This window comes from Puma concolor, chromosome C2, assembly GCF_028749965.1.
Source record: "Puma concolor isolate L17-30 chromosome C2, mPumCon1.1.hap2, whole genome shotgun sequence".
NCBI lineage: Eukaryota > Metazoa > Chordata > Mammalia > Carnivora > Felidae > Puma > Puma concolor.
In genome coordinates, this window is record NC_141675.1 from 86,880,247 (window position 1) to 86,904,337 (window position 24,091).

The 24,091-nt window shown below is 38.6% G+C and overlaps 1 protein-coding gene across 23 annotated transcripts in view; it reads left to right on the forward strand.

Annotated features, from left to right (window-relative positions):
- The first annotated feature begins 8,620 nt into the window (after window positions 1-8,620).
- The window catches only part of DLG1 (discs large MAGUK scaffold protein 1), a 279,344-nt gene continuing 263,873 nt past the window's right edge, over window positions 8,621-24,091 (forward strand). For 20 of the 23 annotated variants that reach the window (XM_086675059.1, XM_086675065.1, XM_086675066.1 and 17 more), the window contains exons 1-3: window positions 9,563-9,698; window positions 10,038-10,087; window positions 10,784-10,915. In XM_086675059.1, coding sequence (XP_086531185.1) covers window positions 10,069-10,087; window positions 10,784-10,915 — 151 coding nt within the window. In that variant the 5' untranslated portion in view covers window positions 9,563-9,698; window positions 10,038-10,068. Of the gene's footprint in view, window positions 8,815-9,411; window positions 9,699-10,037; window positions 10,088-10,783; window positions 10,916-24,091 lie in introns of those variants that run through there. The other 3 variants (XM_086675062.1, XM_086675061.1, XM_086675060.1) reach the window with 3 other exon arrangements.

Sequence of the window (24,091 nt, forward strand, 5' to 3'; positions counted from 1 at the left end):
TCCTCCCCTCATTTTGTTAACTTCTTGTATTATTTACTTAATTTCCTCCCCTGCTCTCTCTTCTGGAATACCTATTATTTGATGTCCCTTGTTTATCAAACCTCTCATTTTCCTGTATTCTCTTTCTTTCTTTCTGGAAATGTCTGAGACTTTGTCCTCTAACCTTTTATTGAATTTTTGTTTTGTTTTCAACATTTTAATTTCAAAGAACTCTTTTCTTTCTTTTTATAATCTTTACTTTATGCATTTAAGGTCTTTTCTGAAGATATTAATTATAATTTCTTGTTTTTTTCTCTCTTCCTTGCATTGATTCTGAATTCTTGTTTCCTTTAGTTTTTTTCCCCTCCTGGTTTGTTTATTTTTTGGTCTCCATCTCTGATGATGGAGGCGTTCCCCAACTGTTGACTCCTGCAGTTGAAAGCTGAGATGATGGAAGTTCTGTGTACATGGAAGGGTTTTGTTGACTGGTCAGCATTCTTGAAGGGCAATAAGGTAGCCAACCGGACTTTTTGGAAAACAGCTTTACTGAAATATAATTCGCATACCATACAATTCACCCATATAAAGTATACAATTCAGTGGCTTTTTGGTATATTGACAGAGTTGTGCATCCATCACCACAATCAATTTTAAGACATTTCCATTAACCTCAAAAAATAAAAAATAAAAAAAATTAAACACTTCTCATGCCTTAGCCTTCCACTACCAACCACTCCCCTCTTATTGTCCTTCAACCCTAGGCAACCACTAATCTATAGATTTTCCTATTCTGGACATTTCATATAAATAGAAACAGATAACATGTGGTCCTTATTTTAACTGGCTTCTTTCACTCAACATAATATTCTCAAATATTATTCATTTTGTAGCATATATCAATACATCATTTCTTTTTATTGCTGAATAATAATTCATTGTGTGGATATATCACATTTCATTAATCCATTCAACAGTTTGTGGGCTTTTAGGTTGTTTTCACTTTTTGGCTTTTCTGGATACTGCTGCTATGAACATTTGTATACAAGTCTTGTGTGGACATATGTTTTTAATTTTCTTTGATACATACCTAGGAGTGGAATTGTTATGTCATATGGTAACTATGTTTAACCATTTGAGAAACTGCCAGACGTTTCCAAAATGGCTACACCATTTTACATTCCCACCAGCAATGTATGAGAGTTCTGATTACTCCACATCCTTGTTATAACAATAGGTACGTGTTAACAGATATGTCTTTTTGATTATAGCTACCCTAGTGAGTGTGAAGTTATGGCTCATTGTTTGTGTGTGTGTGTGCACGCTTTTGATTTGCATTTTCCTGATGGCTCACCCTAACTTTTGTTGTGACCCTTCCAACTATAAGCATGTATTATCTTCTTTATGTTGGCAATTCAGTTTTTCTGTCTGGAGGATATCTGCCCAGCTATGGCTCCTGGGAATGGGGCTTATGAGGAAAACTGTGTTCAATATGCAGATTTCCCTTAGTCTTTTGTTTTAGTGCTATAACCACCATCTTTCTCTATGTCTGGTGTCCCCAGACCTAAAGCCTCTCATTTTCTCCAGTAAATAAAGCTCTTGTCTTTTGAAAAAGAAGAGAAAGGTGGTTGCCTACCTGAATGTGTGGGAACCTAGCATCTAACTTCTCTTTATATGGGTATTTAACTATTCTCTTGTTTTCAGCTCCTGCCCCGCCATTTCTAGAGGTACCTCATCATCAGTGGCATCTGGAGCTTATATTTCTTTAACTCCCTTCGGGTTCACCAAGACAAATGTACATGATTTTTTTATTTTTTAGATTTAAATTTTTAATTAAGAAATATTTCAAATATTCACGAAGTACAGAGGATAAATAGAAGAGACATCTTACATTCATCATGAACATGTTAACATTATACACACACACACACACACACACACACACACACACACACCCCACATATTTTCTCCCTACTTGGCTGGTATGGGTTTTTTGTTTTTTGTTTTTTGTTTTTTTTGTACCTTTTGTGTGTGTGTGTGGGGGGTATTTACCACTCCTCAAACTCCCAACTCAGGCACTTGAATTTGACCAATTATCCAACTACTTTCAGTCTTTAAGCACTCTTATTTTCATTGAAGATGGAGGAACAAGTTTCTTATTCTAATATTTTGGGAGTGATTTTCTGAGGGGGAGAAAGAAGGGAGACATAGCTTTATTCTGCTCCTTTGCATCAAAGCTTCTCTAAATTATTATGGCACAATTTCTTATTAAATATTTGTTCCTCCCTTATTCTTAAATTACTTTATTCATCTTCATTAGCATTGGTAATACCTCCCCTTTTTATTTTTGTTCTAGTAGTTATTATTTTGTTGTCTCCCCCCGGTCTTGGGTTTTACTTTATTTATTCATATGGTCATTTATAATTTGAAATGATATCCAACTGGGGGGATTTTTGCAGGATTTTTTTTTTAATGTTCATCTATTTTTGAAGGAGAGAGAGAGAGAGACAGAGTGTGAGTGGGGAAGGGGCAGAGAGAGAGACACACACAGAATCTGAAGCAGGCTCCAGGCTCTGAGCTGTCAGCACAGAGCCCGACGCGGGGCTCGAACCCACAAACTGCGAGATCATGACCTGAGCCGAAATCGGACACTTAACTGACTGAGCCAGGTGCCCCATTGCAGGATTTTTTAAATAATTTTTATTTTTTTTATTTTTTTATTTTTTCCAACGTTTATTTATTTTTGGGACAGAGAGAGACAGAGCATGAACGGGCGAGGGGCAGAGAGAGAGGGAGACACAGAATCGGAAACAGGCTCCAGGCTCTGAGCCATCAGCCCAGAGCCCGACGCGGGGCTCGAACTCACGGACCGCGAGATCGTGACCTGGCTGAAGTCGGACGCCCAACCGACTGCGCCACCGAGGCGCCCCTTAAATAATTTTTAAAAATTTTACAGAGAGGAGAGTTGGGGGGAAAGAGGCAGAGGAAGAGAGAGAGAATCTTAAGCAGGTTTCAAGCTCAGTGCAGAGCACAACACGGGCTCGATCCCATGACCTGGGATCATGATGTGAGCTGAAATAAAGAGTAGGACACTCAACCTGCTGAGCCACCCTGGCACCACTTTGCAGGACCTTTAAAAAGCATATTTGGAAGTTTCCTCAACTGTAGCCCAATTTATCTGTAAAAGGTAGAGAATAATTTGATTACAAATAGTCTCAGTTGATAAAATTATCTTTTGGAATTTAAAGAAAATTTAAATAGAAAGTAAGGTTTAAATGATTCTTTGTCTTTACTGTTCTGGTGAGCTTAAAATAAGGGAATAATAAAGAATTCAGGGTTACACAACATGAGGAACAGGAAAATTACAGCTCTGGCGAGTGTCATTTCCCAAAAATGAAAAACTGGCACAGAAAACTTTTGGAAAACTGTGGGAGTTTTCTGTGCTACAGGAGATTGGTCACTGGACTTAAGTCATGTCCAAATATAAAGAATCTTTTGGCTTCTTTTGTTTATCAGAATTCTATTAGCCAAGCCACATCTCAAAAATGGAGTAAAAAGGACTTCCTAAAATTCTAATAGTGTTTCTTCAAATTCCAATTAAGTTTCCAAATTTGTGTTCTCTGCCTATGAAAGGATAATCTGGCCAAGGGGCCCTACCCAGAGCCGTCCTTGAATAGACACTGGTAATCCTCTTGGCAGGGAGTGGGGTGAGGAGGCTGTCTCATGTAAGGAGATTTGGGGATTAATCCTAAGGATTTCAATATGGGACCCCACTGTTCTGTCAATACCCCAAGTTCTTCAAAAGCATAGTGGCAAATTTGGTTAAACTTAGAAATGTATCTTGAGAAAAGATTACTAATTCCTATTCCCTCTCCCTGCCAAGAGGAAGACTGATTGTTCCTGAAACACTGGTAGTGTGCTGCTGTCACTAAAAAGTCCTCTGATAATTGTGTGTTGATACTGTCTGGGAGCTCTTCTGGAGCTTATTTCGCATGTCTGTCAAATGAGGGGACGGCACTAGATAGTGTCTGAGGACCCTTCCAGGTTGGATGTCCTCTGCAGTTGCAAAACCTCTCATTCATACTCAAGGGTACTTGTCAGGGTAAAGGAAGGAGAGGAGGAAGTTAAAGTGGTTTAAATAAATACCTTTGCATGTAAAAAGAGAAAAAACAACCAACTCATTTAGTCATAACATATAACTAGGGTGTGGATATTTATTTCCTTGTGGTCAGAGGCAACATTCCTATTTCCATCAAAATTGTCTCGGCTGTTAAAGGCATTCAAATATATGATAAATAGATAAAAGACTAGCCTATTATGTGTGCTTTATTTTACCAGAATTTTTCTGTCTCTCTTCTTTCTCTTACTGTCTTTCTGCCTTTCTGACTGTCTCTCATGCGCACACACACACACACACACACACAGTGCGTTGGGGGGGGTTGTTTGTTCGTTTGTTTTTAAATTTTTTTTCAACGTTTATTTATTTTTTTTGGGACAGAGAGAGACAGAGCATGAACGGGGGAGGGGCAGAGAGAGAGAGGGAGACACAGAATCGGAAACAGGCTCCAAGCCATCATCCCAGAGCCTGACGCGGGGCTCGAACTCACGGACCGCGAGATCGTGACCTGGCTGAAGTCGAGATCGTAACCTGGCTGAAGTTGGACGCTTAACCGACTGCGCCACCCAGGCGCCCCTGTTTGTTTGTTTTTTAAGAAAGGAGTCAAGTAGAGAAAAGGAAACATAGTCTAATGAGAAAAACAATGAGCTAATGTTCAGTCCCAGCTCCATTACCAGCTAGCTGTAGTGGTCTAAACTGGATTCTTTCTTCTTGAGTGTCTTCCTCTGCAAATTGGGAAATCATAGCCATTAAGTTTATCTCATAGGTTGCTGTGAGACTGCAATGTGTTAAATCTGTCTTTGAACCTGATACAAAGGGTTACACCAGTATAAAAGTATACTAGTTTTAAATGGGAGTCAGTTATTTGTCCTACACCCACTTAGGAACCCATTACACTGTAACATAGCAATTTGAGGTGGATTATACATTTAGAAGCATGAGTTCAGTGACTAATTGTCATGGAGATGGGTGACTGTCCACATTTTAAAGGGAATTGGTTTCAACCTGTACCTTTTATTCCAATAAGAATTATCTATGCAAAAGGAGATCAGTCTCTGTGCCACGTAAACTGGATAGAATCAATTCTTGATATAGATAAAATGGCAGTAATACCACAGCAGAGACTAAAGCTTCAAATGCTTAGAATTGTGATCTCAGAGGTCCCTTAGCCCAACTTTCTGTGTTGGGTATCTACATCTCTCTGACAAGGAAGCCTTGATGGTTTCATCAGCCTGTGCTTGATGGATAACTCTTCACCACCTTGGGGCAGCTCTTTGGAATTTTGGACAATTCTGACAAATCATGGTTAAAAAAAAAAAAAAAAAAGAACTTCCTATGTCCCTGTAACTTCACTCCTGTCCCCCAGATACCCAAAATAAGCCTGTTTGAAGATTGAAGTCAAGCTCCCCAGATAACTCTTTTCTCGAAGAAATGACCCTAGATTCTACAATTGTTCCCCCGGGGTTAAGGCTTCATATCCCTGATTATTCTGGTTACTCTCTTCTTCCCAGATGCTAGTTTAAGTAGACCCTTCCTAAAGTTGGCTGCCAGGAAATGCCCCCTGAGCAATTTGTGGAGATCTGTTCAGCATGGTTACTCTCATCATTCTTGGCACTATTCTTTTTGCAGCCTAAGCTGGCATAAGCATTTTTGACAGCATTAAATTCTTTCCTTTTAGTGACTGCCTTGGCACAGACAGTATACTGCCACTCTGCCAGAGTGGAGAAAATGATGCAGTAGGGTCTGGCAGGACCTGAGCACCTTCACAGAGATTAGGCTTCAGACCTAAACAGGGGAAAGAACAAAGATCGAGATGTGAAGCTATAAGCGTGGCTTGGGTAGAAGGATAGTAGGGGAGGGAAAGTTTAGAACTGAGAGACAATGTTCTTTGAGATCAACTCTCTGACAACTCAATAGAAGAATTCAAGCTTTGAGTTTTTCCCTGCAATCCTTTGACTCTTAGGTCTTTTAAGTTATTTGAAAGAAAAGTTAACATGGAGCTGGAAAGTTTATATATTAAAAAAATTTTTTTTAATGAGGAAGTTGGCAAGCAATCAGATGCGATATTGAATCCTATTCAATGGTGGCTGCTATCTGCATAAAGGAAGACTTCAAGGAAATAAAAGTTGTTTGCAGAAATCCAGATGTTATTGTTTTGTATGTTGTGATGATGTGGTAGCCAGATTCCAAGATGGCGCCTACTGATTCTTAGATCCTGGTATTCATACTCTTGAGGCTGACCTAAGTAAACAAGAGGATACTGTTGAAATGATGGAGTATTACTTCTGAAATTAGGTCATGAAAGATGTTGTGGCTGATGCCTTGCCCTCTTGGATCACCTGCTCTGGAGGAAGTCTGTCACCGTGTCATAAAGACACTCAAGCAGCCCTACAGAAAGATCTTCATGGTGAAAAAAGGAGGCCTTCTACCAATAGTCAGCATTGACTCACGTGAGTGAGCCATGTTGGAAGAGCCTCCCTTACTCCCAGCTAAACCTTTAGATGACTGGCTCTGGTAGACATCCTGACTGTGATCTCTTGAGACCCTAAGCCAGAACCATCCAGCTAAGGTCCTCCTGAATTCCTTACCTGCGGAAACTGTGAGATAATGTTTATTGCTGTTTAAGTTACTAAACTACTATGTTTTAAGCTACTAACCTACTAAGCTTTGAGGGGTTTGTTATGCAGCTATAGATAACTAATACAGACGAATAGAAAGGAGGAATGAGGAAGAAAGAATAAAAGCCTCTCATTCTAGGCGTGGACTTGTCTATCTAAGGATGGAATAGATGCTAGCTTCATTTCTGCTTTTAGACACTGCTGACAACCAACAGAGCTAGAGGATGATAAGAAGGAAAGCTTCATGCCCTCGTGTCACCTGCTTCTTCCTCCCCCTCCTCTTTCTTCTTAGCAGAAGACTAGGATGACATTGAAAACTTACCCAAATTTTGCTTTTGGTTTTACAGTGGCCCTTGGGAAAAGCTTCACTGGCCTTCATCCATTTGTTATTAGGCTGTGGTTCCTTGAGAGCAGGGCTTGGATCTTAACTGTTTCTATCCTCATTGCCTAGCATGTGAACATATATGAATAATGAATGATATTAAGGGTGAGGGTGAAATCCCTCCTTCCTCCCGAATTCTGAAGAGATTCCATTCTTTGAATGCTTCCTTAAGTGGAATGATTCCATTCACAGTTGATCAAAGAAGTCTTAATAATAGCATGCATGCCATCAGCCATTTTCACTATTAAAAACCTTCCCATTTCACTATTTAAAAAATCTCTCTAAGCTCTTGCTTTTAGGAGCTTCTTTTCACTTTCTCATCCTATTTCTTCTATGAAATGTTGCTCTAAACTGTTGCTCAAGTTCCCAAGATGCTTGATCTAGGAGAGCGTAGAGGTCTGCAGCCAATATACCAACATACCACTGTCAAGTTGTCCAAAATCACAGTGGAAAGAGCCCTGTACAGGAGCTAGGAGAACTAATTCCAGGGCTGTTGTCACCGATAAGCCTATACGTCCTTAGGCAATTTGCTTCCCTTCTCTGAACCTCAGTTTCTTAATCCTAAACTGAGAGAGTGGGTCAAGATGAGCTCTAAAGTCGTTGGGTTCACTGAAGTTAGAATTCCAAGGTGCAATCCCAAAGTGAAACCCAGTGGTTAGCATACCTCTGAGTAACTTTTATGGTTACAGTACAAAGTTTCCAGGACTTCCCTTTTATTAATTAGCCCAAGGATTTGGTGTCCGTGAAAGTCTGTCAGGTTTGCTTGGGAAGAGCAATCTTCCCTGAAAGACGATCTTCGATTTTCGTGTTTCCCGTTTTGTTACTAACTCTGGGTGACTTTGGGCAAATTCTCTCTGGACCTCGGAGGAGGGAGCTCCCCGTTATCCAGAAGAGGCTCAAAGACCCGGACGGTGACATTTCTCTTAATTCTCCTTCTACAACCTGGGTGGCTCAGACCCAGAGCCGGGTCCTGGCCGGCCCGAGGTCTCGCTCAGAGTTGCAGTCAAAACTTAACCCAGCTTTGCGCGCTAAGGGCGCTAAGGGCGCTGAGGGCGGCTCGGTTTCGGAGGAGGTAGCTACAGGTGAGTTCTTAAAGGGGCCTCCAGAGCTGGAGTAATAACCTGAGACTGATGACTGGGCTGGGGAGCACAGGCAAGGAGGAGTGAATGAATGAGCAAGTGAAAGAAGGAACAAATGTTTTCTTTCCACCCTTAAATACATTCACGCTTAGAATTAATCACTTAGACTTAAAAACCCTCTAGTAAAATCATCAAACTCTTAATCTGTCTCCCTGTTTTATGTGCCCTTCTTTAATTCAACCCCTCACGCCCCCAAAAAACTTTTACTTAAGGGCGAATAATAAAAAAGCCCCAGTACAAAGTGGAAGACAGTGCAGAGATCGCACCCCCCAACCCCACACAAACCCCTCCCCTTCCCCCTTCCAGGCTCCGCCCGCCCCCGCCCCTAATGTGGGTGGTGCCGTGGACTCCTCCCCGAGACCGCTTTTCCCTGTTGGGGATCCACCCCCGGGGGCGCCAGGCACTCTCTCCTGCCTTGGAGTTGAAAACGGCACGTGTTTAGTGAGGTTAAAGGGTGTCTCGGAATGTGTGTCTTGGATCTGGTGTAGGTGAGGTCACGTCTCTCTTCAGACACCCCGACCTTTCCGGGCCTGGCGCGCTCCTCACTCTGAACCGCGGGACACACCGGTGGGCTAGGGCGAGGTAAAGGCGGGCTCCTCCAGGGCCACCAAGGACCACCTGTAGAATCTGTGTGTCAACTCCTTTGTCTTCAGAGCCGCTTCAGTGGCCGCTCCTTTAAGCGAGTTGGTTCACTTGCGATGTTTCCCGGGTCCCCTTTCCCGTTCCCCAGCCCCCTCCTGGCCCTCCTCCCCCTACCAACCCAAAGGTAGCAGCGCTGAGAGCCCGGGGCTCGGCGCCAGCCGCCTCCTCACTTCCCATTGGCTGAGAGCGCCGGGAAAGCGGTCACGTGGGGGCGCGGCAGTCCAGCTCCGGGGCCGCCATCTTGGCGGAAAGTTTGGGGGGAGAGCGGTTGGGGGCGCGGAAGGAGGCGAGGTTCCGGGGGTGGGGCGGCTAGGAAGGGAGAGGGCGAGCGGGCTAGCGGGCCGCGGCGACCGAGGCGGCCGCGGCGGCGGCGGAGGAAGAGGAAGAAGGGGCGGTGGGGGTGCGGCCGCCGAGGGGAGCTCCTCCCCCGTTCCCTCACCCCCCTCAGCTCAGCTCCTCGAGCCCCGGGCGGGGCGGGGGGACGTGGAGCGGGGAAGGGCGGGGGAGCCGCCCCGACTCTGGCCGGAGCGCACCCCAGCTCCTAGCGCTCGCGGCTTGCAGGAACTTTGTGGTGGCGCCGCAGGTGTGGGGGCCCGCCGAGGTGTGCATGTGGGGCGTGAGGGCGTCGCGGAGAGCGGCCGCAGCCCTGTCCGGCCCCCGCTGGAGTAGCCCGGAGGAAGCGAGCCAGGAGAAAGGCAAGCGAGAGGAGGGGGCCAGAGCAGAGTGGGGTGATCAGCCCAGCTGGTCCCGCGTCGGAGCGCTCTTACTGTCGCTGCAGGCTTAGGGGCCAAGGGTCGGAGCGCCTCTGCACCCTCCAGTAGCAGGTGGGGAATGTGCATACTTAAGCCGGGGGAGGGGTGGCCTCACGTTTAGGCGTTTAGTACCCTTTGGAGAGGGAACAGCTTTCGAGGAGAATTTGGAAGCAGGCTTCTCTGTCTGCTCTTAATTTGCCGGGGTACCCACCCTTAGGTAAAAGCTTTCTAGATTGACTGACACTCACTGCTGGGTTTTGAGGCTTTTTCTTTCACTTGGGAAAACTTCGCCAGGTGGCCTTTTCATACAGGGCTGGGAGTTTTTCGACTTGAGATTCGGGGGAAATGCTAGTTTAAGTACGACTCTGTTCTTTGCTTTAGTTGTCTCCGTTCTGTTTTATGTTTTCAAAGGTGTGTGCCCTCTTCCTGATACTGGAGAAAAATGCCGGTCCGGAAGCAAGGTGAGAATTTATTTCAGAACTCTCCTGCGAGTGTCACTTGCTTTTCTGTGTGTATGTTTTGTGATTGCTGTGCTTTAAAAATGTTCAGCTCCGATGAGACAGCATCGTCCTAGCCTTAGTTAGTACTTAGGGAATCTAAGCCTCATATCCTTAGAAGGGAGAACCACCTAAATATTTTTCAAACTTTCTTTTTTGACATCTCTTTAGTGACTAGAGAGGCAGTTAATTTTGTTTTCTCTGAAATGTCTTTTCAAAAACTCTGAATTGGTGTTTTAGTATTTTACTTTATCATTCTTACTAAACACTGATTTGTGAATAAACGTGGGATCCTGGCTAAGAACTAGTGTTTTGAAACATTTAAGATTTGGATTATCATGACAAATTATAGATAGGTAATTGCTTTTGCATATCAGATCACTTGAAGCCATGTTAACTAATATTTGATCAGTCTTTTATTGTGGTAGATTATTGTGCTAGCCCACATTTATTACAAACTGCTCACCTTCCTCCTTTCTCTGTGACATATGTTTAAAATGTTTTCATTATTTCAGGGAATGTGTGTGTGTGTGAACATAGTAGCATTGATTGACCTAGAGGATTTGGGGAGGTGTTTAGATGTCTCACAGATTATTTGCATAAATAGTGTGTAGTACTTGTATATGTGTAATTTTAATCAGACTCTGCTTTTCTTCTCAGACACCCAGAGAGCATTGCACCTTTTGGAAGAATATCGTTCAAAACTAAGCCAAACTGAAGACCGACAGCTCAGAAGTTCCATAGAACGGGTTATTAACATATTTCAGAGCAACCTCTTTCAGGCTTTAATAGGTGGGAATTAAAACTTTATTTGTGACCATTATGTGTCAACTAGACTTAATGCTCCTCTGAATTCATTTATTTTAAACTTAACAGAGTGATTTACTCGGTTCTCTGTAAGGAATTCAGTAACTTGAACATCCAGTGAGTTGTATGTCTGATAGGCCAATATCCTTTCAAAAAATACCTGATAACTGAAAAAACTTTCATTATGATTATTTCAGTGATCTTTGACGACAGTGTGTAATATCCTAGCATTAACTAATAAAAGATGGAGAAGTTGCAAGAATGTTTCAGGACCCAAAAAGACAAGAGTGAATAACTTAATTGTTAGCTTGTTTCTATATTTGACTTCTGTTTCTCTGGAGTCCCTCAAAATGTTTGAAGAGTTCTTCTGTTTGAGGACATACGTCTCCTTAATATGGACCTCTGTTAAAACTTGGCATTCATGGAGTCAGAATTTTAGATCTGGAAAATTATCTTAGAGGTGATTTTGCTATTTTGTCTAATATTTTATCGACAAGAACATTAAAACAATATTATTCATAACTAACTTAAATTTAAGGTTGTGCATTGGTCTAATAAAGAACTGGACAAATAGTCAAGAGTCCTAAATTCTCTTCTTTACACTGCCATTAATTGAATGGTATTATACAAGTCATTTAACCTTTTCTAGTTTGCTATATTAGCTGTAGAATGTGAGTTCATTAGAACAGTGGTTTTTAGCCCTCCCTCCTGATTTTTAAAGTAGCTGGATTCTTTTTTAAAACAAAGTCTTATATTTTGTACACAATTCCCAATTTATGAAACAAGATGATTTGTCTGTGGCCTCTAGGTACCTGGAAAGTGTTAACCACTGCTAGAAAATTTGTTCCTTCCAATTCTAAGAATGAAATGTTTTTAAATTAATCATTGACTATATAAATTAGATATGTACTTCATTGCATTACATTTGTTTCCTTAGTAACTTTCAAGTTGGTATGACCTAACATCTATTGATAGAGTAATTTTTGATGTGTTTGTGGATTACCTTTAAGTTAGTGTACCCTGTCAAAAAACCTTACTGCTAAATTGATACTCTGTATTAAGTTTGTTGTAAAATTAAAGATTTTAAGGAAGACCACTCAGTACACCTGAATAGTTTTAAAATATCTAACATTATCATAGTATCTATTTATTTAAATTTTTTAATGTTTATTTTTGAGAGAGTGAGACAAAGTGTGGGATGGGGGGAGCAGAGAGAGACACAGAGACACAGAATCTGAAGCAGGCTCCAGGTTCTGAGCTGTCAGCACAGAGCCCTATGTGGGGCTCGAATCCACGAACTGTGAGATCATGACCTGAATTGAAGTCGGACACTTAACCGACCAAGCCACCGAGGCGCGCCATTATCATAGACTTTAAAAACTATACACAAGAATAGAACAGTATAATTAACTATTACATAATTAACAGTATAATGAACCTATTTTCAAAAATTACCAACATTCTGTCTTTTTTGTTTAAACTCCTCGACATTTTTACATTTCGGTTTCTAAGCTCTGACATTTAAGGTCCAAATGGATGATCAAATTAGATTCCTCTGAAAAAACAACAAAAAAGGAAGGGAAACATTTTTAGTCATTTGGTTTTCTAAATCAACCTTAAACTTAGGAATGTTTTATTTAGTAGAGTCAATGTTTAGAAAAAAAATAGTATGACTTCTATGTCCTCATTTACCTGTAGACAGATAGGTGTAGTCCCTCTCTTTGTGGAGTCTGCAACTTTAAGAAAATTAAATGGTCAGTGAAGTAAATAGAATCTATGCTTCTTAGATTTCTCTGTAGATTGGAGGTAGATTTGCTGTGTTTGGAGGGATTTTTAAAATGTATTCTGCCTTGCCTGTTTTGAGTGTTTATCTGTTCTTACACGTGATTGAATTCTAATAGAATTAGCTTTCGGACAAGTTTGTATTTGGTGATCTTCTTTGTTCTGTATAATTTCATTGGTTGTGAATTTACCTTATATTTAGATTTGCTTGTATTTTAATGTTTAATAGGATATGATACCGAATTTTGGTGTAAGAAAAGTAATCGATTTTAGGAATTTTGAAACGAGTGAATTTAGTAGAGATCTTCATGTGTTTGCATACTGTAATTGAATTAATTGTTGACACTGCCTAAATAAATGCATTCTTTTGTGTTTGCTGAAATTGGGTTAATTTATTAACCTTTGTTACTTTTTTCAGTCTGAAAATGTTTAGGTTAGTAAGACTTTCCTTTTGCTTTGCACCGGTACCATTGTTCTTGAAACAGCACATTAGCGTACTTTAAACCTGTAAATCGCCCTGAGCTACACTAGAGTATTGTGTTCATAGTAGGTGCTGAAAAATCTTGGATTAACTTTTTTCCTTTAGTAGGCGGCGCTCTTTTTTTTGAGGTAGTGTCTGTGGACCGTTGGATTAAAGGAGACATGGGTCTTGACAATCTGAGTTGTTTGAAAGGTTCTTGACTGCTTGAGTTTGGAAATCATCTCCTTAGGTCATAGTGAATTATGTAGTTACTTCTTTGTACTTGTTGTCTGCATAATTATTTATTTATTGATTCTTTGAACTGGTAGTTTGCATTGACTGTTCTCATGCATTTTAAAGAAGGTTGTGTGGGGTGCTGGGGTTTTGATGCTATAGAAATGTTGATTTATTTTCTTCTTCCTTCTGTAGTTGATACCTTATATAGATTAGGTTTCCGGTACCTTGAGGTTATTCAGAGGAACAAGTATGTGTATATTGCATTACATCTGTTCTGAGATAACAATTTTTAAATATTTTAATATCTTTGAATTTGGGATACGTTTTATGACTGATGTGTGTTGGAAATGATTTTACATTCTTAGTGGCACATGATAGAATGGTACATCTTAGAACTGATGTCCTCATTTCAATGAAATATGGCAATCACTGTCCTAGCTCTGATGTTTGCTAGTATCTTTGAAGGTTTAAAAACTACTGAACACAGCAAAGTTTTTATTAACTTTTGAGTTTCAGGTGATAAGTTGCTTCTTTAAAGCTGAATATTTAAAGTTATATCTAAAAAAAAAAAGTTTATGAGCTATACATTTCTTTAAAATTTATTCTCCAAATACCTGGTGATTATCTTTGTGTAAATGGGAGACAAAGTCTGCCTAATTTTAATCCTTAATTTAGGTGAGTACAATTTGAAAACGTAATATATTTGATTTTGTATTCTCATTTTCTGCACTTACATTTGAAAACTTTATAAATAAGTAGACTGGGTGTTGTTTGAGTCCAGGTCAGATCCCAGGTGTTCATTCAGGTCCAGCATGATTTGAGGTTATTTATGATTCTTAGGTTTATCTGGGGTCTGAGATGATCTTTGTAATCCTCAAAGATTTCATATTAGTCTAGCCCCCCCCCCCCCCCCCCCCCCCCGCCCCGGGCGTTACTTATGGGATCAAACAATTCTGCTTTTCTTGAGCACAGGAAGAGAACCTGAGCTCAAGATCAGGCTGACTTTAGAGACTTGAGTTAAGTTGAGTCATGGGATTTGTATAGTTTGTCTGCAATAAATAGCAAGCTTATTTTAATGCAGTGTTTTATTTTAGTTATGAGATTTGTCAAAATGAAGATGGATCATGTAATAAATAATACTGTCCATTTATGAGATTTTTTGACTTCTGCTTTATTTGTTGCTGTTCTTTTAACTGAGTTTCAGTAGGCCTTATAAACATGGTAAAGAACATTTGAATTTGTAGGTACTGGCTTTCAAAAAGTATGACTCCTTTTTTTTAAATGAAAAAAAAGTGCATCATCTTAACCACTTTTTTTTTAAACAATTTTTTTTAGTGTATATTTATTTTTGAGACAGAGACAGCATGAGCAGGGGAGGGGCAGAGAGGGAGACACAGAATCCGAAGCAGGCTCCAGGACTGAGCTGTCAGCACAGAGCCTGATGCAGGGCTCGAACCCATGAACCGTGAGATCATGACCTGAGCCAAAGTCAGATGCTTAACTGACTGAGCCACCCAGGCACCTCTTAAACACTTTTAAACGTATAGTTCAGTATTGTTAAGTACATTGGTGCAAAAACAGTTCAGAACTTATTCCTCTTTCAAAACCAGAACTCTACAACACTCTCCTTTTCCTTCTGCCCTCAGCCTCTGGTAACTACCATTGGAGTTTCTGTCTCTGATTTTGACTACTGTAAATAACTCGTATATATAGTACTTGTCTTTTTGTGTCTAACTTATTTCGCTTAATGTTCTCAGAGTTCCTCCATGTGATAGCATGTGACAGAATATCCTTTCTACCTAAGGCTGAATTTTTTTACTGTATGTATATACCATATTTTGTTTATCCATTCATCCATTGATGGGCATTTAGGGTGTTTTCATCTCTTGGCTATTGTGAATAGTGCTGCTTTGAACATGGGTGTGCAAATATCTCTTTGAAAAACTGCTTTCAGGGGCGCCTGGGTGGCGCAGTCGGTTAAGCGTCCGACTTCAGCCAGGTCACGATCTCGCGGTCCGGGAGTTCGAGCCCCACGTCGGGCTCTGGGCTGACGGCTCAGAGTCTGGAGCCTGTTTCCGATTCTGTGTCTCCCTCTCTCTCTGCCCCTCCCCCGTTGATGCTCTGTCTCTCTCTGTCCCAAAAATAAATAAATGTTGAAAAAAAAAAAAATTTAAAAAAAAAAAAAAAAAAAGAAAAACTGCTTTCAATTTTTGGGATACCCAGAAATTGGATTATAGGACCATATGGTATTTATATTTTTAATTTTTTGAGGATATCATACTGCCTTCCATAGCAGTTGCATTATTTTGCAGTCCCACCGACAATGCACAAGGGTCCCAGTTTCTCCATATTCTTGCCAACACTTGTTATTTTCAGTTTTTTTGATAGTAGCCATCCTAATGGGTATGAGATTATGACTCTTTTTTAAGTATATGTAAAAAGTAATAATAGCTGATATTTAATCGAGTACTTTCTGTGTGTGATGCAAGTGTCTCATTTGTTGTAATCCTATGAAGCGTATATTCATCTATGAGGTGATTGTGTCATTTTATATCATTTTATAGATTAGAAAAGTAGGCACTGAGAGATTACAGATCTTATTCAAGGACCTTCAGATACTAAATTGTGGAGCCAGAATCTGAACTCCATCTGAATCCAGAGCTGCTCCTCACTTTCTGTTATTAGGATGTTATCTTAAGTTGAATATTTTAATGTGAGAAAGAACACTAACAACAAGCGTGGTAAACATAGATGTTGGTCTGTAGGTTCAGTGGTTTTATTTTTAAGTTTTTACTTTGAAGGAGAATATTTATGATGGAATGATGTTTATAATTATGGAGTTTACACATTTTGGAAATTGTATTTAGTAATCAAGGTTTGTGAACTTCTAGCTATGATGGTAAAATGTCAAAATTTCTTAGATTTTTTGTTTCTTACTGGTCCCAGGGATACTGTATTTTAGTTTGTTACTAACTTCATTTGTGTGACTTTGCAAGCTAGGTTTGAGAAAGGAAAACATTTATTACAGGCTGTGGATCATTTTATTGGCTAAAACTTTATAGAATTGGAGGAAATTTTTATTAATTTTTCAGTTGATGGTTTTGATTGAATTGGATTATTATTTATATGCTAATAGTTTTGCCTATGACTGCTCTGAAGCAGTGCTTTGATTATGTTGAATCTGGTTGAATTCTCTTCAGAACCTTGTAATGACAGGGCTGTAAAAGCATCTGTAAATATTTCTTCTGGTCTAAGCAGTTTCATCTATGTAGGGTCAAGTTTTTCCCACTAAATTTTTTCTTTTCTAAATTATTTTTCCAGTATACTATCAAGTCTAGGACCAGGTATTTCATTTGTCATATCTCTTTGGTCTGGGCACATTTCCATAGCTTGGTCTTTTATGACATTGGCATTTTTGAAGGATACAGTTCCCCATTTCTTTTATTTTTTTATATAAGTTTTCTAATTTTGGGTTTCTCTGGTGTTTGCTTGTGATTAGATTCAGGTTATGTATTCCCTAGGGTTCTGTACATTCAGAGGTACAAGATATCTTTCCTTCATCGATGTTGTTAATTTTGATTACCCAATTAAGGTGTTTGATTTCTCTACTCCATAGTTAGTGTTTTTTCCTTGTTTATAAGCAGTATGTGGGGGTGACACTTCAACACCATGTGTATGTCTTGTTTTTTAGCAAAATTTCCACCTAGACTTAGTGTCCATTGATGATGCTTGCCTGAACCTTTTACTGTGTTGAAAATGACAATTGAAAAATGGAAGTTTTATAACAGTGGCACTCTTCTACGTTTTCCAATTAACGCTTGGCATTTTACTGTAAGAACCCTCCTCTCCCATTTATCTATCTATATATGTATCATTTAAAAAAATTGTTTTAGTGTTTGTTTATTTTTGAGAGACAGAGTGTGAGTGGGGGAGGGGCAGAGAAAGAGGGAGACACAGAATCCAAAGCAGGCTCCAGGTTCTGGGCTGTCAGCACAGAGCCCAATGTGGGGCTTGAACTCATGAACCCTGAGATCATGACCTGAGCCAAAGTCAGACGCTTAACCGACTGAGCCATCCAGGCGCCCCTGTATCATTTTTCTTTTAATCGTTGATATTTATTATCATCCTTAATGATTTTGGTGCTCAGATTGTTTCTGATTCATTTGGTGAGAACTCTCTCAAGCTTGCTTTTATGTCCTTATCACATGCCCCTATTATTTTGAGTACTTTCTCATTTTTTTGGCCTAACAAGGTATTCCAGATTCATCTTGTAGGTATCTTGTCCAGCCTTGGAATCAGCCATTTCTCTGAGAAGTTCTGGTTCCTTTTGATACTTACCTCATTTTAAGGAATATGTGTGTGAAAATACCCTATGACTGTTAGTCAAATGGTACTTAAAATATTGAAATAACTTATTTTTGGACATTGGCTTGACATTTTCCTGTTTCTAATGTGCAAAACACAAATTGTAATACATAGTTTAAAGTTTTATAGGATATTCTTTTTGGGGATCAAAATGGTTTTAATGTACATAGGTTTAGAAGAAGCAGAGTATTCTCGAGTAGACTTGACTATTGCATATTTTAGTTTGTGAAAACGTTGTACTTGCTTTTAGTCAATTAACTGATAGAATTTTTTCCCTCTGAAATGGCTGGGTTATATTGCAATGTTTTCAGCTTTCTAGTTGCCTAACTCTCCAAAATGGAATTTATTATAAAAAATAATGCATATTTCATGTAAAGCATTTAAGATCACCTAATTGTACTTTATATAAAATGTTGTCAAGAAAAATCTCACACCAAAGGTAACCTCCTTCCATAGGGTGAATATCCTTCTAGAATGTTATTCTTTATGTATTTATACATAATTTGATTTTGCAAAACAAACTCTCTACACAACTAAAACAGTTGTTTCCTACGATGCGAATGGAGATTTATAATCTCTGTGTAAAGTGGAAAATTGCATCAGATTAAAATTACCCGTGAAAATCCTTCCGGAATTTAACACTGTCTCTCATTAACTGCAATATAGTTGTTTTTTTCTCTAGTGGAAAGAAATCATTGTTTCTTCAGTCAGGCAACAGGCATAGTAGTTGGCTTGTGTTTGAGTGATCTCTTGTACAAAAGCACATAATTCTAGAATCAGACTGAGTGCAGTGAGATATAGAGATGTTTACATTATTAGAGGCATATGAAAACGGAGACTACCTGAGGGAACAGTCTTCTCCCTTCTCACTTTTTATGTGCAACGACTTATTGGGTGGACTAATAGGTAGAATTGTCCTTTTTGGTGAAGGGAGGTGCTGAAGTTAGATTTGCTTAAGTGTATGTAGTGTGTATATACATATTAACTTTTCATCTCAAAATTTCTCATTGGATATCTTTCCATATCAGTAGGTTTGTATTGTCTTTAATTACTTTGTTTACATTGTATAGATTTACTATAGTTTTATTAATGATTTCCTAGAAGCACTTAAGTATATAACTTTTCTGTATTACAAACAACATTGTATTTGTATATGTCTCTTTGTTCTACATCATTTATTATATCCTTTGGGTAAATTCCTAGAAATGAATTGCTTGGTAAAAGGGATTTGCATTTTAAAAAGGCTTTTGAGGGGCGCCTGGGTGGCGCAGTCGGTTAAGCGTCCGACTTCAGCCAGGTCACGATCTCGTGGTCTGCGAGTTCGAGCCCCGCGTCGGGCTCTGGGCTGATGGCTCAGAGCCTGGAGCCTGTTTCCGATTCTGTGTCTCCCTCTCTCTCTGCCCCTCCCCAGTTCATGCTCTGTCTCTCTCTGTCCCAAAAATAAATAAAAACGTTGAAAAAAATTAAAAAAAAAAAGGCTTTTGATGTTTTAAAATGGTTATATTCAATTTAATTTTTTAGGTAGTATGTGGAATAACAACTAATTCACTATATCTTAAACAATACAGGTATTATCCATCTTTTTAATATTTTCTGCTCTGATAGGTGGAATATACTTTTAGTCATTTTGATATTTTATTATAGATTTCTTTCGTTAAAGAAATAACCAACGATATAAGAATTTTCAGTGATGTATGAATTTTTTTTTAATGTTTATTTTTGAGAGAGAGCATGTGAGACCAAGCAGGGGAGGGGTAGAGAGAGAGGGGGACAGAGGACCTGAAGCAGGCTCTGCACTGACAGCAGGAGCCTGACGTGGGGCTAGAATTCATGAACCGTGAGATCATGGCCTGAGCTGAAGTTGAATGCTCAAACGACTGAGCTACCAGGTACCCCCAATGTAAGAATTTTCTTACATCATTCATTTTAATTTCTTTTGTGAATTATTTGTTCATGTCATCTGCCTCTCCTACCACCTTTCCCCCCCCCTTTTCTCTTAGAAGTATAAAATCGTTAGGTGTAACATCTACATTAGGAATATCAACTTTGTCTGTCATGTAAGTTTCAAATAGCTTTCCTTGTTTGTCATTTGTTTTTAAACTTTGATTTTTAAGAAAACCTGTATTTAGATTTATCAATATTCTTTGTGCTTTCTGCCCTTGGTATCATGCTTAGAAAAGCTTCCCTATTCCCAAGATTATAAAAATGTTTCCTGTATTCAGAATCTTTAATACCATCTCTATTTTTTAAACAGAATTAGTTTGGGGCACCTGGGTGGCTCAGTCAGTTAAGCGTCTGACTTTGGCTTAGGTAATGATCTCATGGCTCATAAGTTAGAGCCCCACATCAGGCTCTGTGCTGACAGCTCAGAGCCTGGAGCCTGCTTTGGATTCTGTGTCTCCCTGTCTCTCTGCCCCTCCCCCGCTCATGCTCTGTATTTCTCTCCTTCAAAAATAAATAAACATTAAAAAAATTGTAAACAAATTTTTTTAAATAACTTTTTAAAGTTTATTTATTATTGAGAGAGAAAACACAGCTGGGGAGGGGCAGAAAGAGAGAGGGAGACACAGAATCCTAAGCACGCTCCAGGCTCCGAGCTGTCAGCACACAGCCTGACGTGGGGCTCAAGCTCCCCAACTGTGAGGTAATGACCTGAGCTGAAGTCACACGCTTAACTGACTGAGCCACCCACACATTCCCGTAGCATCACATTTAAATCTTTAATACATTTGGAAATTATTTTGAAATAAAGTGAGATTGTTTTTTAAAATATAAATGTTATTTTTATACTCCTTTGTACATTTTTAAAAATTATTAGACTTTAATTTTTTTTTAGCAGTTTTAGGTTTTACAGGAAAATTGAGTGAAAAGTACAGTTCCTATATCCTCATTACCACTCTTCCTTCCATTTCCTTTCATTAACATCTTGCATTAGTGTTATAGTTGGTAAGCCAGTGTTACTATAGTCCATAGTTTACATTGGGGTTCACTCTTTGTGTTATACGTTGGTAAACTTGACATACATATTTGTTGTTCTGACACATGCATCCACTATTACAGTATCATACAGAATAGTTTCACTACCCTGAAAATCTCTTGTGCTATACATGTTCATCCCTTCTTCCTCCCTTTAAGTCCCTGGCAGCTGCTGCTCTTTTTACTGTCTCCATAGTTTTTTGCCTTTTCCAGAATGTCATATAGGTGGAATCATAAGTATGTAGCCTTTTCAGTTTGGCTTCTTTCCCTTAGCAATATGCATTTAAGTTTTCTCAATGTTTTTTCATGGCATGGTAGCTCATATTTTCTTTTATTTTTTAAAGACTGTTTTCTAGACCAGTTTTATTAGAGTTCACAGCAAAATTGAGAGGAACGTACAGAGATTACTTGTATATCTCCTGCGTCCACAGATATATAGCTTTCCTCATTATCAACATGCCCTACCAGAATGGCACATTTATTACAATTAACAGACTTAACATGGGCACATCATTATCCCCCAACGTCCATAGTTTACCTTAGTGTTCATTCTTGGTATTGTACATTCCGTAGTTGGGACAAATGTATAATGAGATGTATTCACCATTATAATATCGAACAGTATAGTTTACTGCCCTAACAATTCTGTGTACTCTGCTTATTCATCTCTTTCCCACTTGCAACTCTGGCAATCACTGATCTTTTTACTGTCTCCATTAGTTCTGCCTTTTCAAGAATGTTGTATGGTTGGAATCACACAGCATATATTTAAGGTTTCTCTACATCTTTTTATGGGTTGATAATTTTTTTTGTTTTTAAGTGCTGAATAATATTCCATTGGATGTATTCAGTTTATGTTTTCACCTATTGAATGATATCTTGGTTGCTTCTAAGTTTTGGCAATTGTGAATAAAGCTGTTATAAACATCTGTGTGCAGGTTTTTGTATGGACATAAATTTTCATCTCATTTGGGTAAATACCAAGGACCATGATTGCTGGATTGTATAGTAGGATTATGTTTAGTTTTGTAGGAAACCACCAAACTGTTTTCCAAAGTGGCTGTATCATTTTGCATTCCCACCAGCAATGACTGAGAGTTCTTATTGTCCCATATCCTTGTTAGCATTTGGTATTGTCAGTGTTCTCTATTTTGGCCATTCTAATGGGTGTATGGTGGTATCTCATTGGTATTTTAATGTTCATTTCCCTGATGACATATGTGGACCATCTTTTCATATGCTTATTTGCCATCTGTATATTTGCTTTGCAGAGGTATCTGTTAAGGTCTTTTTAAAAATATTTTTTCCATGAAATAAGGTATTTTCATAGATTAGAGATGTTGCCAATGCTATGTTAAATTATTACAGGTTCTTGACTACTTAGACTTCCTACTCTGATCTTTGTTTCTTTAGTTTGAGAGTTTGTAAGTATTTCTGTTTGGGATGATAAAAGTGGTAACTAAAAGCTAGAGAACATTTTCCTCACACTCCTTTGTGGGTGTTTCTGGAATTTTGTACTTTTCCTTATTCCTGTTTTGCAAACTTTGAATTCTGCAAGAAAGTAACAAAGACAAATGAAAATGTTTTACTTAAATTTAGAGAGTTCTGAAATATGTGATCTTAGAGACTTCCTGAAAATATATATTTTTTGGTGATAGAAATGATTCTTCTCTGTTCTGTTGGACTAGTTGTATGTGCCCAAGTTTAATTTAGAATTTTTAATTCTCTTGAAATTTTCGATTGTTCAATTGTTTCTATATTTCTAATTTATATATGGTAAGTTTTTAGCTTTGTTACCTTGTAATTTAGATCTTTGTTCAGGAACTGGACTTGTGGGGACCCAGTTTAGTTCAAAACAGAAGGCACTTGATAGACTATAAATGGCAAATAGAAATAGACTGTGTTATGACTGATCCAGTAGGCTCAACAAAATTAATGTTTCTAATTGTGAAATGACTCAAGGGTAGTTTTCTCTAATGTATGTTTTAGTATTCCTGCATTTTTTTGTGTCCTTGCTTGCTTTAGTGCATCATTATTTTTAAAAGGAAATACGTTTTTTCAGGGTAGTAAATAAAAATGTAATTAGTCATTTTAATTATGTGTCTGGTGTACATCTGGGTGAGCTATATGGATTTTCAGATGAGTATGGAATTACTCTTATTTGTTAAATGGCAATCATTTTGACTACTATATTCTCCCATTTTCTATATACTTTCATACGAAAGATTGAAGATTAGAGTTGACTCAAGTGAATTGTTTGCATAGGTTTATTGAAGGACTCTGTCATTTTACATGTGATAGTAAATTTGGCAATTTCTCATTAAATAGTATTGAGATGGGACTACTGAAGCATTATTTTGCTGTGATTACATGTTTTCATAGTCTGTACATTTTGATATAATTATGCATAGCCCTGATTATTGGCATTGAATATTATTGGCATGGGAACATATAAATGATTTATACGAACCAGAATTGAAAAAGAATTTTTCATTGTCAAAAAGCTGGTTAATTTAATTTTCAAAAATGTTAATACATGGGTAGTAATAGAAATTTAAAATAAATGTGTGTGTAAGATTTTGTAGCACCTTAAAATATAGCCATCACATTTATAGAAATCTACCTATTTAAAAAAAATTTTAATGTTTATTCATTTCTTTTGAGAGACAGAGAACAAGTGGGGAAGGGGCAGAGAGAGAGACACACACACAATCGGAAGCAGGCTTCAGCCTCTGAGCTCTCAGCACAGAGCCTGATGTGGGGCTCAAACTCACGAACCGTGAGATCATGACCTGAGCCAAAGTCGGCTGCTTAACCAACTGAGCCATCCAGGCGCCCGTAGAGATTTACTTTCTTAAATCTACCTGTTTTAAGATGGTGTTATATGATTTTTAAGTGTTACATATTTTTCCTCAGTTTTCTCCATCTCTCAAAGACATTATTATTATACCTCATCTTTCAATTCTTTTCTCTCCTAAAACATATTCACTCCATTAGTATTCATTGATTGAATGCCTTTATTTATTTTCATGAAGTTGGTTTTTTGAGTAACTTGGAATGTCAGATTTTAGCATGTTAAACATTTTCAAGAAGTAGGAAAGATTGGGATTATACTAGAATTTGTTTTTGTTATATTTGACTTCTACTTATAGTAGTAACTTCTGTTTTACGTTAGGCTAGATATCTTGTGGAACTCAGTGTTATACTCCCCAGGTTAGAAACATCTAAAGAAAAAGTAGAAAGTAATGTTTTGAGTCTTAGAATGTTATTGTAAAAATATTTTTCTTGTCACAGTGATAATCTTTTTCTTTGCTAAATCTTTATAGTTATGATAAGTGTTA